This window comes from Echinops telfairi, unplaced genomic scaffold (genome assembly GCF_000313985.2).
Source record: "Echinops telfairi isolate 266 unplaced genomic scaffold, ASM31398v2 ScPeMD7_4;HRSCAF=17, whole genome shotgun sequence".
NCBI lineage: Eukaryota > Metazoa > Chordata > Mammalia > Afrosoricida > Tenrecidae > Echinops > Echinops telfairi.
The window spans coordinates 13,791,544-13,806,836 of NW_022103900.1; the positions used below are offsets into that span (position 1 = coordinate 13,791,544).

General features: G+C 44.1%; 2 protein-coding genes across 2 annotated transcripts in view; both read right to left on the bottom strand.

Annotated features, from left to right (window-relative positions):
- Nucleotides 1-2,393, bottom strand: part of TBR1 (T-box brain transcription factor 1) — an 8,316-nt gene extending 5,923 nt beyond the window's left edge. Inside the window, exons 1-3 of the mRNA XM_004703920.2 lie at nucleotides 1,530-2,393; nucleotides 791-945; nucleotides 285-406 (exon numbers count right to left, since the gene is read on the bottom strand). Coding sequence (XP_004703977.1) covers nucleotides 285-406; nucleotides 791-945; nucleotides 1,530-2,221 — 969 coding nt within the window. The 5' untranslated portion in view covers nucleotides 2,222-2,393. The remainder of the gene's footprint in view (nucleotides 1-284; nucleotides 407-790; nucleotides 946-1,529) is intronic.
- Nucleotides 2,394-6,954: 4,561 nt separating this feature from the next.
- The window catches only part of PSMD14 (proteasome 26S subunit, non-ATPase 14), an 88,857-nt gene continuing 80,518 nt past the window's right edge, over nucleotides 6,955-15,293 (bottom strand). Inside the window, exons 9-10 of the mRNA XM_004703789.3 lie at nucleotides 9,541-9,603; nucleotides 6,955-7,370 (exon numbers count right to left, since the gene is read on the bottom strand). Coding sequence (XP_004703846.1) covers nucleotides 7,272-7,370; nucleotides 9,541-9,603 — 162 coding nt within the window. The 3' untranslated portion in view covers nucleotides 6,955-7,271. The remainder of the gene's footprint in view (nucleotides 7,371-9,540; nucleotides 9,604-15,293) is intronic.

Genomic DNA, 15,293 nt, shown 5'->3' on the forward strand with positions numbered 1-15,293 from the left:
TTAGAACCTGCAGCTCTTTGTGGGGTTTCTTCTCGAAATCAACCAGGAATTTTTGTTTGGGAAGGTCAGGAAGCTCAGGGATTGGACGCAGGGCGGGGAAAGCAACTTTATATACTTAATATTATTTTAGAGTGTGGAAATATGATTTTAAAAGAAAAATCTTATTCGAGCAATGTACATCCAATTTCAAATGCTCCTTGAAACTAACTGGAGAGACGTGTGTGTGTGTGTGTGTGTGTGTATGTGTGTGATGGAAAAGATGAGCGAGTGCCTGAGCCACTGACCTGCCCGTTGTTGTTGGAAGCTCCTTTGTTGTTAGTAAGTTTTAATTTTCCAAAAGAGATTTCTTGGCGCATCCAGTGAGCCCCCGTGTTGGGGGAATCCGGATGCATATAGACTCGGTTTCCTAGAGAAAGAAATACGTTGTTTACATATGACCCCGAAACTGCCCAGTCCCAACTCCTTACCACCTGGAACACACACAAATACACACGCGTGTACACAGACACAGACGCGCGCGCGCGCACACACACACGCGCACACACAAGGTAAGGCCCATTAGTTGGGGCTTTTTGAGGCTGCTTTCTTCCTATTAACTGGGGATGATTAAAATAGCTTTTGCATAATCCTCCCCCTTCTCCCGGCTCAGTCTGTCCCCCTTTCCCTCGCTTCCTCGTAGAAGTCAGCGGCCGATCGTTTTAAAAGTCGCCCGAGCCAGTCCACAAAAGCTTTAATTAATCATTCTCACCTAAATAAGTGTCAGGAAAACGTGTTAATTGGAAGGACTTGCCTTGCACATTGGTGTCCGCTTTGCCGCAAGGAACCCATTTGCCTCCTTGAAATCTCCAGTGATTGGGATCCGCCAAAATCACATCCACAAAAATATTGTAATGAGCCGTGGGATCGAGACCAGATATGTTAAAACTTAAAAAAGGAAACATGCGCCTATTTAAATTAAGGGGGGGGAGAGGAAGGAAGGAAACGAGGAGAACAGAAATATAAATGTTAAAGATTAAATGCAAGAAGCGCGGCGCCAGAAAGCAAAGCAAAAACTTGTTCTCACAACGTAGGAAAGCGAATGTTTGCTGGCTTCGAAAAGGGGTTGTTGAGCAGAACCAAAGTGGGGCCGCAGTCGGGGGGGTGGGGGGAGAGAAGGGTGGCCCGGTGGCCCTGCCCAGGGGGAGAACCCGGTCGGGGCGGCGGGGCGGCTAGGCAGCCCTCCCCTCGCCGGGCCGCGGGCGGCGCGGGGTCCCGGGCCCGGGCTCCCCGGCTCGCCTTCCCGCGGGCCCCGGCGGGGCTCCCCGGCCGCCGACCGCTCTCCTAGAGCGGGCTCGGTGAGTTCACACTGCGAAATCCACCCCCATCCCTGCGGCGGCCACCATCCATCCTTCCACTGCCCCCTTCTCCAGCACTAGCCTTCTCGGGCTTTGCCCCACAGCGCCTTCCGCTCCGCTGCCGAACCCCAAGCCGCCGCGGCGGTCACCCCCCGAGCGCGCTCGCCCCGGGGCCGCGCCGGAGTGCAGCATTACCTTCCCTGTTTGGTGATGATCATCTCCGTTTGGTGCCGGTGGAATTTCAGCCAAAGGGGCCTGTTGCACAGGTACACCTGCGCTTTGCCGGGCACCAGCCCGGGCTGCGCCGAGGAGAACTGGTAGAACGGGGCGCCTTGGTAGGAGTGACCGTACTGCTGTGGGTAGGGGTAGCCGGCCGCAGGGTAGCCCTGCGGTGACGAGTTGGACAGGAGACTGTTGTAGGCTCCGTTGGTGATGACCGGGTGGTGGGCCATGTAGCGGCTGGGGCTGCCGATGGAGAAGGCGGGGTGCGCCGGTCCGTGCTGGCCGGGGTACGGGAACATGGCACTGGGAGCAGTGGCCGCAGACTGGGGCTGGCTGGACTGAGAGAGGAGGTAGCGATCTGCTGCAGAGCCATCGAAACTGTGACGAAGCTCAGAGACCCCGTCCAAGACAGGAGAGAGTTTACTTCTCTGGACGTCCCCTGGTGAGTCCTTGGAGTCAGGAAAATTGTCTGTATCTGACTGATTCGTCATCCCCCGGGCAATTTTTTTCAAAGGTGAACTTCTCTCCAGGTTGTCAGTAGTCGAGATAATGGGATGGTCGTGCAAGACAAGCTCGGATCCGCCTGAATGTGGGTAGCTGCTGCTCACATTGAGAAATTTCTTGGAGAGCATGATAGAAGGAGACAGGCAGTGCTCCAGCTGCATAGTTCTAGAACCTGCACACTCGCCCTCCCGTCCCTGGGCTGTACAGTCCTGTTTATCATAAACTAGAAATCCACAGACCCCCTCACCACACCGAAAGCACTTCAACCAGCAAATGCTTCTCCAAGGTTTGATTTACTTTTTTTTTTTCTCTCTGGGAGAAGAGATTGGCCAATTGACACTATGCAGCAATCAGAAAAGGCTCACTTTTGATCTTGCTGCTTGTGCAGCCGATGAAACGGCTCCTGCCATTGGTTAACTGCTGACAGTAATTTAATTAGATAGACATTAATTAGGATAATCACCTGGCTCCTGGTCGCGAAGATCCTGGCAAATTGAAGGGGATGATTTTATTGTTGGCTTGGGGGGGGCGCGGGGGGGGCTATGTGTTGGTTTTACGTGAGCCCTGCGGCGTCACCTTTAAGCTTTATGACCACTGCTTTAGGAAGATTCAAAAGACGTGCAATTTACTAAACATTTTCCTACCTTCCCCCCAACCTGCCCCCACCCCACCTCCCTCCCTTTCGAACCGAGGGGCGGAGGAAAGGATTCGACGCCGCTAGGAGACTTTTCGGATCTGAATGAGCCAAATATTCAGTTGAATGTAACGATTTCAAGTGCAAAGTATACAAAGCGCGAGCCGGTGGCCTCTTCTTGCCCTGTAAAAGTTCCAGAGCCTGCCTTTTCCAGTTAACACAAAAGCACACAACACCTGAGCCGGTCCTTTGTGAGCAGGTCCTGCGTGTCCTCGCCACCCCCCCACCCCCCTTTTAACCACATACATAAATAAATAAATAAGCCACCGCCGCTGAGAGCCACCACGAGGGAAGTGAGCGGGAGGGGGCGATGGGGGCGACAAGCAGCAACTCACCCACCCATCCATCCACCTTGAGAAGGTTGAGCTCAGAAACAATGACAACCTATGATCTCCTTGTTAAGTTTCTAAATAATCATAAGCTGCCGAGCTGGGGTGCCTTAGTGTATTTGCAGGGATGTTGACGGGGTCTTTACTAAACGGTTTATCGGTGAGCTCCGTTGCAGGGTCTGAAGAGCATCTAACTGGGGGCAGGCGCCATTGGTGCCCTCTCGAGGGACCGCCTTGGCCACCGATTCAAAAGCCTCGCCAGGAAAAAAGAGGGCCGAGTCCCCGTGCAAATGGGGTCGCCAGAAACGCTGATCTGGAGACCCGGGGTGGAAGTGGTGTCGACACAAGGATCGTGACTGAAGACTGGGTGTGTGTGCGTGTGTACGTGTGTGTGTAATGTTTATATAATCTGAAGGGGAGAGAAAGAATCCATGCCAGTAATTTTTAAAGAAGGACGGATTCAAGGGAAAATGAAGAACAGGACCGGTTCAAAAAGAGGTTGGCACAAATAACGAGCACGAGGTCCAAATCATCTTGTAGGGGCAGGAGATGAGACAGGTCCCAGGTGAGCCCAGCTCCCAGCCTGGACCGGAGGCTCGCGCGGCCCAGCACCCGGCAGCCTGCCCTCCCGTGGCTCGCTCTCCGGTGCCCAGAGCCGCGCGGCGCAGGCTGGCGAAGGAAGAGCGCCGCCCCGAGCCTGCTCGGCCCCCGGGCCTCGGGTCAGGTCTGGCGGGGCGCTGCCCGGCCGGAGAGGCCACCACCCACTCCGCTCCGCCCCTCCGCGTTCCGCGCCAGGTGCCGGGACCCCCGGCGCACCCGTGCGCGCAGGCTACGGACTCGTTGTCTAGTGTCTGCGAGTGGCCAGCGAGTGGTTTCCCCAGCAAGCACCCTGACAAGCTGCCGAGGAAGCCGCCACCCGGGAGACCGAGGAAGCGCCTTGCCCGGGTGGAGCCTCCCTGTCTTCCCGCCAACACATCGGTCCTCCCGGAACCCGGGCAGCATCCTCAGTGGGGTTGGCGCAGGGGGCGCTGGGTCCTGGGCACTGTCGGAGAGGAATGAACCAGACTCGATCTGGCGTCCTGCAGCTCTGCGCCGGAGTGCATTTTCAGAGGCGCGCCTCGGTGGGTCAGCGCTCAGTCCAGATTGCGCCCCCCGAGGCGGGCTCGGCGCCTTGGCTGCAGAGGGCACCAGCTGCGGCCTCCAGCAGGGTGCCGCGAGCAGGGCGCGGTGCGGGAGGCGCTGCTGCATTGGACAGGTTGATGACCAGATGTCCCAGACTCAAGGCTGGTAGAATCTCTGGTAGAAAAATAAAGCCAGACCCGTTTTCCCGTTCGAAAGCAAACCTCAGTTCCAGGCCAGAAAGCTTTATAAACAAGCAGAGCCTTCAGAGGTTGCGCTGAGGGGCAGGGGAAAGTAACCACGATACTATTTGGTTCATTTTTCTGCCTGTATCTTCCCGTGCCAAGTCACCTCCGAGCGACTTTAGCTCTATTTTTGGTCACTGCCCTGCTCCCTCTCTCTCTTAGGTCATTAGTTCTTCTGTTCCATAGTACCTCTCCTTTCCCTGCTTCGGGAAGGTTCACTTCTGCTCTCTCAAAGGGACTGAACACTAAGTGTGTACCAGAAGCGTGAGCCTCTACCTCGGCCTTGCCATTTCCGCAACTCTGAGTTTAAAACAAAAAAAAAGGGTACTACAATGAAATGGAAAGGTGCTCAGGGTAGGAAAGGGGTAGAGTGCACCTCCATCCAGAGTTTTAAAGGCAATTACGTAAATTAGGAGATACATGTGTACTCCGCTCACTTCGGGTAACCAATACTGAAGTCTGTGGCCCCTGGCATATAGGCTAAACCTTGAACTTAAATTGAACAGTTAGTTTACCCGCCTGCCTGGCTCTTACTTCTACGGAGAAGCGCACACAGAACACTCCAATCTTATTAAATTTCAGACGATGTTGGTCTGGGTGGGTCTTGAATCTGTATACACTAGGCGCTCCCAGAAGGCAGATGCTGCTGGGCCAGGCAGATCACACTTTGAATAGTGATGGCTGAGCTTTCACTGGCTCGTGCTAGTTTAAGAGCAAAGTAGGCTCCTTGCTGCACAGCCCTCTAAGTAGGAGTTTTGGCTCTAGTGCTGCATTAACTCTGCTGCTAGATGAATAAACAGATGTGCTGCCACCTTGCAAGGTTTAAGGACTTATGATTAATCCCTTCACTAACTGGCCCGAGGTGGGCCTGGGGCATCAGGCTGCTTGCTGCTCAAGTAACCATGTATTTCAAAGGACAAAGGCATTTATTCACTGGACTCTCTGAGCACCCTTGACTTCAAATTTACAATCAGATTTTGGCTTGGAAGAATTTTGACAAGACTCTGAAATTAGGAATGTCTCCATTAGCAAGTGAGAGAAGCAGGGAATCCAGGGAAGAAGAGGAAACCAATTAAGGGCAAAGGGCATGGGCTGGTCTACCTGCAACTTTCTCTGTCGCTGTATTCCTTCATGAATACTCTCAGGGGACTAATTGAGGGGCGGGGGGGAGGGAGAAGTACTTTTAATCTGTTGAGAATGGCCTTGGGGTTATTAAAGCTAAGACACTGCATGAAAAAATACTGAGTAGCTCTAATCAACAGTATCTGTGGAGTAAATGATAGAGCCCTAATTTATAAAGGGAAAATCATTAACCTGCACATCAGTTTTGATTCAGCAAAAAATGAGTACTACCAGCTTCTTAAAATTTTAACGGTAAGTGGTTAGCTGTTGTAACTGACAATTTGAATTTATATGTTCTAACTAAAGCATACTAATGTATCACTAGGTTTTAAAGAAGAAACTACAAGTAAAGAAATGCTCAGCTAACCTTTTCCCACTTAACTAAAAAGGCAGGGCTAAATCCACTGGCAACTTAATTCATCTTCACTGTTTCTGTAAGAGCCCAACTGTTAGAGGCGGGCACTGATGCGATTGATCCCATCATCCATACAGTCAAGTCTAATTTCTAAGTACGAAGTTAAAAAAAGCAAAAAACAAACCTTTCCTTAATGAAGCCTTAGAAATATGTTCACTATGTTCCCAGAAGGAATGAGGAATTAAATGTTTAGTTGGGCCCGTATTTTTGGTCACTCTCTTTGATGTCCCCAACTTGGTGGTGTACTATGACCATTATTGGGTATATTTCCTTAGAAGCAGGTTGAGGAATAAGGTCTGTGAAAAGTGACATTAGCTAATTTTTGTTCCTATGCCATTACTGGCTACTTCCTAAATTTACTTGGGAAAGAAAATGAGAAAACAGTAGCAAAAGTATTGTTTATGTGTTCATGCTATCGGACTTACATACTTTTTTCATCTGCACCGAGGACACATTCTCTACCTCTTTCTGCTGAGTGAGCTGAAAGTCTAGTGAAGTTTACAGCAGCCACCTCCTAATCTCACAACTGTAAGCTGAAGCTATTTCCTTTAAATACTAAATTACTCAAGTTTGAGACCCTCCCCACTTCTATCTTACATAGAGGGGCTTTGAAAATTTTGTGAAAAAAATTATATCATCTTTTGATTCCTTCCACTTTTCTGTGAAGTTTCTGAAGCCCCCTCGTGTATTCCCTCTCCGAGATCCTGAACGATATGTAATTACTGAGCATAACTTCCGGAATATGCTTTTAATAAAAATCCATGTCATGTCAACGTTTGCTAGGTTCCTCACTAATGAGGAAGCCGCTCATTAATGGCAACCATTTAAAATTTGTGAAGCCTTATCACCTTGATATTTCAAGTCTGATATGATCTACAATGCAAGGGGAAACATCTCTGTGTGAGATGTCGATTGCACTGTCAAATGCTATTCTGTCCATTTCACCCAGTGCCAAAAAGACCTCAGGAGACACAGATTGTAAATGTATTTTATTGTGTAAGCAACAATCAAAATATATTTGTTACTGATTTATTCCAATATTAAATGGGAACTTAACAAAATTTGTCCATTTTGATGTGTTCTTGTACAACTTTGGAATCTGCAAAGACCCTGACTAAAGAAACAGAAGTAATTGCACAACTGAGACTGAAGGTGTTACAGTGCTGCAAATGATGCCAGATGTCTTACATTTAACCAAATACACCTTCAGAGGTCCCTTGATTTTGAGCAGTCGGAACAATAGAGGAACAGACACTGCGGGTATCACGGTTCGCTTTTTACACTGCTTTATTTAAATACCACAGTATCCAACATAGCCGCTAAACACTGGACAATATTTGAAGTCATGAGTACATCCACATGTTCTTCCAAATGACGTTTGGGATCCTAAAAAAATACAAAACGAGGAGAAAGAGTCATATTACCAGTAGATATATAATGTAGGGTTGTTTAGTAGCTGATAAAATTCAGACCTAAATTTACAAATATTTGATCACGTAAGCTTTCTTAGTATATTGTTACATTCTTAGGTTTTGTGAATCCTTTGTAAAGTTTTATGTGCTAAAATAATAAAATATACAATGGAAGACTGACATACACATCAGTGTCAATGACTCAAACAGAATATAGAGTAACAAGGAATTCTGTAACATAATCATCTAACTTAATAAAAAAATTGAAGGATGTACACACATATTTGTGTGTATTCCCTGCCATTGACAAATACTGAATAGCAGAGAGGTGCCTTACTTAAAGCAGATTCACTAACAGTTATGAATTTTCCTCACTTCCTCGGTATCTTAGATCAGTATTCTGTACAGATCAGTGCTCTATATAATTTTAATATTCCAAGAATACTGTATTAGCCTCAGAAAAAATTCTTGGATCAAGCCATTGTGCTGCAGAAAATTTAAATCAATTCTAAAAGTTAAGAATAAATGTTTCACATGGGTACTTAAAGAAATGCCCCCCCCCCGAAAAGAAATATTCCATAAACATTTTTATCAGTACAATTTCTTCATTAAAGATCTATTTTTTAAATACCTGGATTAAAAATGAAGCTAAAAGTGCTTAATTTATATTTATGTTTAAGGCTGGAAACAGTATTTCCATTGATTTTAGAAGGATTGGATTGTGAAATATATACTGTGTAACATTAATCTTAGTAGTATTGTTAAAATATTCTGTCAAGTATGTATTTTTCAAGTTGACTTGTTTTACTTTAAAGTTTACTTGATTTTTATTTAGTCTTTTTATGTTGTTAATTAAACTAGAATTAATTTATAGAATCAAATACATAACCAACAATAAGGTAACAAAGAATAGTGGTGGAAATTTAAACCTTTCTATTACTAGAAAGGCTGAACTGTGTACCATAAAGAGACCAGAAATTGTTTTGAAATTACCAGTTTATGTAAGTTATTCATCAATAAACCATACCCTCACACTATTGTTTGTTATTTTTACAGTCACTGAATTCTATCAAATTCCAGAGCTAATCACAGTCAGTGATCTAAAACTATACCATGAGAGAGTAAGATCAAACTATATTTTACTTTGAGGGGGTTGTCGTTAAAAAACGGACAGACATGGAGGGAATGTCAGTCAGAACTTTGCCTATTGCTCTGTTGGAGTAACTGACTTCCAGTGAAGCCGTAGCACCCTTCCTCAGTTATCTACATTACTTCTTGTGGCAGCTGGGTGTTTCTTAGAGATTTCCCATCCAAGAATGGTCCTGGCCCAAACCTACATCGCTTGTGAGATGGGATGGGATCAGAGCATATGGTAGGATGGCTGAAAGCAAAGACAGCTTAGTGTCTTGCATCGGAAATATCAGGATTCTGCCAACATCAGCAATATGATAACCATGTTCCATGAAAAGAAAAAAAATGTAATCAACATTCTTTAAAAACAGTCTAATTAATCTGTAGATTCCTTTAATTGGCTGAAATGCTCCCCCACCCTCAGATAATAGGGACTAAATATACACATTTCCTCCTGAAAAAGTGAAAGAGCAAATCCTCAGTACAATTCAATGTGGCTCTACCTTTTCCCAGGAGTATTAGCTACATAACAGTACCTATATGTTGCTAAAGTGCTACTGTCAGGGGCCATCAAGTGGGCGCCAAATCAGAGTGACCCCCCCCCCATGTACAACACATGTACAACACAAGCAAATGCATCACATAGGAGAGCGTGAAAAAAAGAAATTGCAGATTAAGTAATCCTATTATTTCATTACTTCCACTGACCTGTCAAAAAATAACAATTAACATTTGAAAAATTAACCAAGGACACATATTTCTGGACCTATTTGTAGCACATTTTCACATAAGATAGTACCTCATAAATGTAACTTTCATCACTGGAATTATTTCTTGTGATTTGTTCGATATATATATACATACATACATGATAATCTGACATCATACAATGGTTTTTAAATTAGTATTATATTTACATGACAGAAGAACAAATGTCATATAGGCCTAATATAGTTTTAACTCTACAAAAAGCCCGTGACTCTGTGACTGCTAACCCATCACAGTCCACTCACCTGCTTGCCAACGTTCTTTATTGCCAGCTGTTCAGGCGTCATCTTATCTTCTTCCTCTACAGCCTGTGAATGAAACACAAAGGACAAAAGTCTCAAGTTCTAAATTTACTTTTCCCTACTGTAGAATAAAATAATGAGCAAAAATTTAAAAATGTATTTAATAAGCTATTCTGCTAATCGAGAAGCGACTTAAGAAATATGGAGATAGCAATAAAAAAACAAAAGTGGACCACTCATCCAAACTCCGCCCCCGCCCCACAAACACACAAATATTGCCATTAAGTCAATTCCAACTCATAGCAACCCTACAAAGGACTTCAGAGACCATAAACCATTCCGGCAGCAGTGTCACCTTTCCTCAGAGCAGCCCAATGCCTAACCCAGTGCCCCACCTGGGCTCCTTGTACCCCTCACAGGTAGTGTTTAACCGTTTGGAAACCATTCTTTGAGGGGTGACTAAACTGGAGACTGGAGGTGCCCACAGTAGCCACTTGCAGCATCGCGCACTGACTAGTCTGGTTCCTTTTCCTCCCTCTTCCTCCTTCCACAAGTCTCCCTCTGCGCCCATTTGCTTGCTTTCCTTTTTGTCAGCCCAGCCTGAGTACACCCAATAACTGTTTTACAATCACAGTAGCACTAAGGACCAAAGGAGCTGCTGGCTTTTGTTCCAGTTTAAAAACACATGGTTTTCTCTTAACAACTTCATATATTTTATTCTCTAAAGTAACACAGTTATCCCTCAGTACAGGGTCGGGGTGGGGTGGGGACCAGGACTCTTGCAGATACCAAAATCCGGGGATGCTTAAGCCTCTTAAGCAAAATTACACGGTACTCAAATTTACATATAATCTATGCACATCCATATACTTTAACAGCACTTTATGCTCCCTCTTAGCTTTTGAGGTTTGAAGGATTGCTCTGATCATTTAAATGCCCCCTCCCTCCCCTACTACCACCCAGATTACTGTCTACCAGTGGTCGGTCGAATCTGAAGATGTGGAACTTGCAAATAAGGAGGACCGTCTGTATGTTGTATTCAGAAAATAAAAATTTAAAAAATATGTGATCGATCTTTCCTGATCATGAAAAAATAGAATCATTTGAAAAGTTTCCAGCATTAAAAAGGCACTTCGATCAAAAGTCAAACTTAATAAAAATAACACACGCAAACCACTTTCTACTATTTGTAGTTACCTACACACTCTTATATGTATGTGACCATAAATTTTCTAGGACAGTAATTCTGAAATAATTAAGTGTTTGGATTAGCTGTCATCACTAACCCTATATTCCAATAATACAACCACCACAAAACCTCTTAATTGAGAATTCTACATTTAAGCATTCAGCTTCTAACCTAAAGCTTAGCAGTTCGGGGCCACCAGCAGAGGAAAGGGGTGGCGATCTGTTTCTGTAAAGATCACAGGCTTGGAAACCCTGTGGGGCCGCTTTACTGTGTCCAAGAGGGTCGCTCTGAGTCAGAATGGTAGGACTGCATCCGGTGAACTCCTGGTCTATTATCGACAGCATAAATAGAATACATCCACTCCTGATATATGGAAAACTAAGAAGAAAAAATGATCACCCACTGGAAGATATACCACAAAGGTGGGTGCTTACAAAAGGAGGTAAGGTGGTATGGTAGCAGACGGCAGGCAATCAAAACCCCAGTAAGGGTTAGATTTGGATACTCTAAACTTCATAATCTCACAGCTGCCAAATTTCTTCATGTGTGAACAATGAACATGTAGGAAAGGCAATCATCAGACATTTCCCATAAACTGGGAAGTTTGGCTGCATTTCACACCTTCTTAATAGTTTTGTAAACAGTGAACTTGAAAATGAGCAAAGATGGCAAGTGTCTAATTTTATAAATGGACAAACTATCTAGAGATTTTTCCCCAGTAGAAGCTGCCTAAAGATAAAAGATGGCGAATCAGGATTGTATCCATTAATTATTAGAGGACACTTATTTACAACATATCAGTAGGAAATACACTTATGACTCAGAAACCTGAAAGAAAAAGAGAAAAGTCAATAACACTCCAAATCTAGAATCCCCTAGACAGATAATATGTTCACTTTCAGAGTCAGATGTCATTCCTATTATTCTCAGCTAGTTATAAAAAGTCTTTCCTAACTGGGAAATTGCTTCTCCCACTATCTCCATGTTTTAAATTCATGGGAATGCTGACAACACATTAGGAACTTCTCTTTCTAAATTACTTTTAGAAATTGTAACATGAGTCTTTACTGACTTGAAAGCCTATTCAGATGAATGGAACATTCGCATTGGTTTGTGCTCCACACCCATTCAGAGTTAGTCATTCTGGGTAAATGCCAACAATGGTACGGTATTGGAAGGAGGCAAGAGTTTTGGAACTTGGCTCAAAATAACAATCCATGTACAAAATAGTCATTAGGAAGCAAATCTGGAGGACTGCAAATATCAAAGATGGCAAACACAAAAAGATACAGGTCAGAAAGCATTTAAAGTATAAAAAGAACGTCAAAAGATATAAGTAAAAAATTGTAAATCTTTTACACCATTAACCACTTTACCAATTAGTTTTTCCATTTCCAATAATTAAGAGAGTTCACAAACTCTTCGAGAAGTGCAGATGGTAAAAAGTACTCCCAGCCATCGCTGCCATCTGGGAAGTGAGGAGCAGCTGTAGATTTAGGCATGTACTAAGGTTGCAAACCTCTTGACAAAAGAGTAAGCACAGCTCATCCATTACCAGACAGACCAGAGCATCACCTCCAGCCCTACACATTTTCTCTATCTACCGAAGCTATCGATATCTCATTCACCATCTGGGCAAGAACGGTTTGCCTTCATTCATAGTTCGAATCTGGCTAGGCACCAGGGAAAATTACGAAGTGGCAGCAGTAGAAACAAATGCCATTCAGGCACAGGCAGTGTCCTCACTGGGAACTTCTGTGTTTATGGCAACTTCTGTGATTTGGCGTCAGAATTTGCTTCTGCAATCGTGCTCTTCGGTTTACTCAACCAACAAAAAGCACTGAGAATGTTTGTGGCTATTCACACTAGAGACGTTTCTAACAGTTTATCAACAAAGACCCCCAGATGGCTGTCCCTTCGTGTACGGTCGGCACAATTCTTAGAAAATTTTGGAATTTGGTCTGTTGTGTGATCATAATCCCCTCAGACGTACCACGTCTTTAAAAAAAGCATTTTATTAAACCCACTAACATCAGTCTCTTTTTCTGATAGTCAAGTTTCCCCAGTGGAAAATCTGTATCTCCAACTCCACCAAGGCAGTGACCTCTTGAACAAATAAGGATTGAAACCACTGAGTGTTGCTAATACTCTTTCAGGGAACCCCACCAGGTCTATGCCAACGGACTTCATGTTCTCGCACTTTCTGTACACTTTTACGGTACTCAAAATCTGTTTCCTCTTCTATTTCTTTAATCTTTGTTTTCAGGGCAGCATATCTCTTACTCCATAATTTTCTGACTATTCCTTAGGTTGCTCCCTGCCCCCACCCGCAGCCCCACCCCCAACCCGGCCACCAGCTCTGGCCTGTTAACTTTGTTTAATCTGTAGCATGTCACACTCCCATTTAAGTCAATGCTTTGGGATATCACATATATGGCAATTTTTGCTTACAAGCAGAACGCAAATTGCTAAATGGTATATGTTCATTTTTCACCATTTCAGAATTTCAGCATAACTGCTGGTAAATCTCAAGATAAATATATCTTGTTTCCTCCTTGATTTTTATAAAGAGCCTTGGTGCTGCACTGGTTAAGTGATCAGCTGTCACCTGGAAGGTTCCTAGGACTCCCCACAGCAGAAAGGAGGCGCAGTCTGCTCCCAGAAGATGACGGTCTTGACAACCCTACAGGGCAGTCCTCCTCCACTAACAGCCGGCTGGGTTAGAACGGAAGCAACAGCACTGGCCTTCATATCAAGTCAATATGCCGACTGCATGATAAAACGTCACACCGCTGGTCACAGACCTTAAAGATATGGTGTAGTGCAGTGAATTCTTTAACACGACCTTCTAGTCATAGTCCACATAATTTCCACCAAATGACTGGTGGGGCTGTTCAAATAAGGTCATGTGCCAGACCAAGGGGAACGATGCAGGAGGTACATGCCTCCCTTGTAGGAGTAGAACTATACAAATAAGGTTCATGGAATCCTAACAAGGAGGTTGGTAAGTTTTACCATCCACTACGCTTATTTTCCATATAGGTGCTATGACAAATATTTCATTAGTTTACTGAATATTCAAACCATCCTTATGAGCTCATCTATATTTACACATGAAGAAATTAGAAACTATTATCTTGGGATAAGATGTTAATTTCAGCAATATTTATACTATATAAGAAACTTTTAGAACTTTTTCAGGATACCTTAGAAGACTACAGTATGTTCTAGGCATGTCCTCGACAGTGGAATTTTCATCATTTTATATAAGGTGATGAAATTGTACAGTCACAAAATATTCACTCTGAGTAAGACAGTTCTTCCTCTCGAGGAGCTCATTATTTGGGTTTGACTTGTCTATCTGGAATGATAGTGACCTGAAGCATATTTTAGCGTGTACAAGGCGCAATGATGAACCAGAGGTAAGTACGTTTATTTAACTTTGCCTGGGGGTTCCCTGGAGAGAAGGGTTCAGAGTGAACACATGAAGGTATATCCGTAAAGGAAGAATATATTATGTGATATGCAGTGGTGACAGAGAAAAAGGAAAGAAGGCTGGCTGTGGAAGAAGAGGGGGAAAGACCAGTCCAAAGATTCAAGGCCAGATGGTATCTAGGAAAATTAGAATGTCGTTAGTAAGAATATTGGTAAAGTAAACTGTTCTGAGGAGGGAAGAAAGACAACACTGTTCATCTTTGGACGAGGAGCATTTGAAGTAACTTGGACGTGCAAATGGAAATGTGTAAGAATCAGCTAAAGAAGACAAGTGAAAAGAAAAAGAGGACTATGAAAGTTGTCAGCATGATTAAGCCATGAACTAGCTATTTTTTAAAAGGTGCAAAATAGAAAAGTAAAAGCCAAGGGCTTCATCTTGGTACTTCTAGCAGAGGTACAGAAAGTGGCCAGCTGGTAAAGACAGCAGAGTGGTTGTTTCCAAAGAATCAAGAGAACCAGGGGAGGGTGGAAGCAAAGGTTAAAAGGTCAAGCATGAAAGCGAGAGGGCAAGGACAACGGAAAAAGTGGAGATACCAGGCTGAACGCTGTCATCACTACCCTCTCACAACACCGGAGACGTTAGGCTATATTTTGTCCTGTCACACCTAAAGAAAGGAGCAGGGCCAAATGTGCCATGGTGGGAAACACCTGAAGGGCATAAGGAAAGATACTTTGCAGATGAGATTATCTTCCTTTACATTTTAGAAGTTTAAGTCACCCTGTCTGTGGGAGATCTGGGAGGGGTGTTTGACAGTACCAGACCAACAATGCTATGTTAATATGAGTTACTGATTAGGTAACCTGGATTGCTAGTCACTTAATACAATTATATTTTTTGGTAGAAAAAAGAACAAGTTTCACAACATTTCATTCACCTGCTCAATATGTATTTGCTGATTTTCTACTATTAATCAGATAATGGGCAAGGGATAAAATGAGATATATGAATTCAAGTTATCAAGGTTAGTTGATAAGAGGACGAAGTTATACAATAGTTGAATTATAGTTCATTAAAATGGCCCTTCCAGCCCTAATTTCTTAGATGACATATTACAATTCTGGGCTCTGAATG